The sequence below is a fragment of the Triticum aestivum genome, chromosome 7B (genome assembly GCF_018294505.1).
Source record: "Triticum aestivum cultivar Chinese Spring chromosome 7B, IWGSC CS RefSeq v2.1, whole genome shotgun sequence".
Classification (NCBI taxonomy): Eukaryota; Viridiplantae; Streptophyta; class Magnoliopsida; order Poales; family Poaceae; genus Triticum; species Triticum aestivum.
The window spans coordinates 745,982,426-745,985,933 of NC_057813.1; the positions used below are offsets into that span (position 1 = coordinate 745,982,426).

At 42.9% G+C, this 3,508-nt stretch overlaps 1 protein-coding gene across 1 annotated transcript; it reads left to right on the forward strand.

Annotated features, from left to right (window-relative positions):
- Window positions 1-704: 704 nt before the first annotated feature.
- LOC123160841 (putative F-box/LRR-repeat protein 23) lies at window positions 705-3,148 on the forward strand. The gene is made up of 2 exons (XM_044578685.1): window positions 705-1,181; window positions 2,564-3,148. The coding sequence occupies exons 1-2, from the start codon at window positions 766-768 to the stop codon at window positions 3,111-3,113; spliced, it is 966 nt and encodes a 321-aa protein (XP_044434620.1). The 5' UTR covers window positions 705-765; the 3' UTR covers window positions 3,114-3,148.
- Window positions 3,149-3,508: the final 360 nt, after the last annotated feature.

Here is a 3,508-nt window from a genome sequence, read left to right on the forward strand (position 1 = left end):
AAATGTTCAGATTGTCAAAGTAATATTATTTATTTATTTTCTTCTTTGCTTTATTTTTTTTGATAGAAAATACTTTGACTAGTGTGTTTATGAACATTTTTATAATACATGGTGAACATTTTTTAAAGCACGGTGAATACTTTATATAATACTCCCTCCTGTCAAAAATACTTGTCGGGGAAATGGATATATCTAAACGTATTTTTGTTTTACATACATACATATATTTTTATCCATTTTTTCGACAAGTATTTTCAGACGGAGAAAGTACACAGTGAATACTGTTTAGAAAACGCAGTGACCATTTTTTTGTTCATCCATTTTAATTTTTCTTTTATTTATTTTCTTCTCTGCTTTATTTTTCAATTTTTGATAGGAAATATCTGACTTTTTGTGTATGTATGAAAATTTATTAAATATATGGTGAATAATTTTTAAACACATGGTGAATATTTTTTTCAATTCACAGTGAATAGTTTTCTAAATACACAGCGACCATTTTTCCTTCATCCATTTTCTATGAAATTCATGCCTTTTTATAAAATATTCAGAAAACCTTCCCTGCCGCACGGTCCGTCAACTGACGCCAAGCGAGAGCAGCGCTGAACGGCTGCCTCTCCTCCCCATCATCCCCTTCTTCTTCTTCTTCTTCTTCTTTACATGCATCTCTCTCTGTCCTTCCTTTCACTCGATGGTGCGCTCCTCCCCGGACTGCTCGTCTAAAATTCCATTCATCGCACTCACGCAGGGCAGGTGTTCGACGAAATGTGCGCGCGGGGGCCATCCGCCAGGGACTGGTCCGAGATGCCCCTGGACGCTCTCACCTGCGTTTTCGCCAAGCTCGGAGCCGTCGAGCTCCTCATGGGCGCGGGCCTCGTGTGCCGCTCCTGGCTCCACGCCTCCAAGGCGCCAGAGCTGTGGCGGGCCGTGGTGATGTCGCGCCCGCCCGACACTCCGGAGGGAACGGAGGCCTTCCTGCGCGCCATAGCCAAGGTGTCATCTGAGCTGCGGCCGTCTGTGCTGATAACGGGCATCGATGACCCCTGGAGCGCCATGGTCAAGGTGGATGACTCCTTGTGTGCCATGGCCAAGGTGGCTGTCGACCGCTCCGGCGGGCGGCTACAGAAGTTTGTGGCGAGGGATTTCGGGACCGATGAGCTCCTGGAATACATTGCGGACAGGTACCTTCTTCTTCTTCTTCTTTGGTAATAATACTCCTCCTTTGTCTATGTCAGATTTCAGACTCCTTTGCCTGCCAGTATTTTTGCTGAATTTATCTAGTAATCTATATTCTAAAAAAAATCAACGTTAAGAGCAGAGCACCATCGGTATAGATTGCAAACCAGCTTGTTCGCAGCATTCAGAGCAGAGCACCATCGGTATAGATCGCAAGTTACTTTGGTCTTGTCCACTTCCCTCATCTTGGGTGGCAACTCGAGAGAGGCATGAACGAATCTGTTCCCGTTCTGACTGGTCCAAATTGTGCACATGACCATGATAACAACAACCACTGTCTTTTTTTAAACAGGTCTCTAGTTAGAACACCTCCTCTCAGGCCCAAGTTATCAGGTGCAGCTTCGGTATCTTTAAGTTTCTCTGCTCTTTTGCTGTATCCCAGAAAAGCTGTGCGCCTCCAGTCAGGGGCGGTGCCAGCAATCTGGCATGGTTTGGCAGCTGCCATGCCTAATGTTTTCTACAAATACAACCAGTATACATACTGGTACATGTAAAATTTGAACTAGTAAGGTTAAGTGCATGTTAGGCCTGTTGCTTCCTACTAGTGGGCCTGATTATCAGTCAGTGGGTTTGCAAACTGTGAGTTGACTCGACAGATGAATTAAAACACAAATACACGATCCGGCTGGCCAACTAGCAATCACCATTTTGCTCATTTTTTGTTTTTTTTTGCTAAAAAACTAGCAATTATTATTTCCAAAATGCCAGAAAGACTAAACTGTTGTGAAGTCATGATACGTAGTTCAGAAGAAGAACAAGTCGTGATTGGTCAGTGGCTACTGGCGACGAGAGGGCGATTGTGCCTAGTATGCATAAAGCACCGAAGAAGGAGAGCAAGTCATAATAAAGTAGTTCAACATTGAAATTGAACTTCATTTTGAAGCAAACTTTGTTACCGCCGACCATAATAAGCATCCCTATTAAGTAATCTCTTGTTGTTCAAAGTAATCGGTTAGTTTTGGATTTTGTTTGTACTTGTCGAACACAAAATAATATATCTTGTAATTTGTTAAACTCTTGTATAGTTGTATTATACAGTATATGGTTTTTCCTTCACAAACTCTGTCACACCTAAAAATTCTGCCTTCACCATTGCCTCCGGTCATGTGAGAAGCACGGCATGAATAGCCATATCTTCATATTGGTTGTAGCACTGTCACCGCTTCTTTTGAACAACCCATGTTGCATTGCAATACATCTCTGTCTGTCTATGAACGATCGTCATGGAGTTTGGTTGGTACCACGTCTATTCGTACGCTTTCCAAAGATATGCTGGCATAGTATAATTAGCACCAGAAAGTAATATGAATTTTCACATTGCTTGCAGGTCGCCCTCTCTGAAGAGCCTTGGCCTGATGCAATGCCACGACATCTCCGAGAAAGGATTCATGGACTTGATAGTAAAGTTCCCTCAGCTAGAAGAGCTAGTTCTTATTGAGTGCCACAACATTTCTGATGATCAGAAGGAGAACCGTGACGTGTATGAGGCCATTAGCAGAGCATGCTCACAGTTAAAGCTCTTTGTGCTAGCCCACCCGGGGTACTTTCTGCATCCGAACGGCAGCTACGGCTTCCATGATGGGGATGTGCTTGGAATCGCTACGATGAAACAGCTGCGGCACCTTAGTCTTGACTGCGTCAACATCAACAACGCGGAACTGGTGAGCATCATTGATAGCTGTCCTTACCTCGAGCATCTCTGCATGCGCAACTGCTACAACATCGTCGCCGATGAGGCACTACGAGCAAAGTGCGCCAGGATCAAGACTCTAAAGCTTAAACCCATGTCTGTTGAAACTGCTTCTAATGATTGTTGCTTCGTTTTTTTCGATCCACCAGTTGACGAGTTCGTCATACTTTCTTTCTTTGACACCTAGCTTAAAATATGCTAGCATGTATGTACTCCAGCCATGTTTTTCCGATTTAACTAGCTATACATCTCCTGTTGGTGTTAGCATTACTAAAACTTGTAAATTGATTGCCCATCTACCTAAACATGGTCATGATTCAAATAGCAATCTCATCATTCTATACAAAGCTTGCGCAATATTAATTTTCCTTCCGACAAACTCTGGTAGCCCTTTGCATGTTTCTTTTGAGGCAATTCAGTTTGTCCTTGTTCAGTTTCAGCCATGTTTACATGCCAATGACAAACGTGTCCTCTTTTTTTCTTACCTAACAATTATATTCAAGTATGGTGAAACTGGCCTTGGTGATAGTAGCAGTGTGTGACCTTATTTTTTGGGCCCAAAATGCTATATAGCTTGACCAG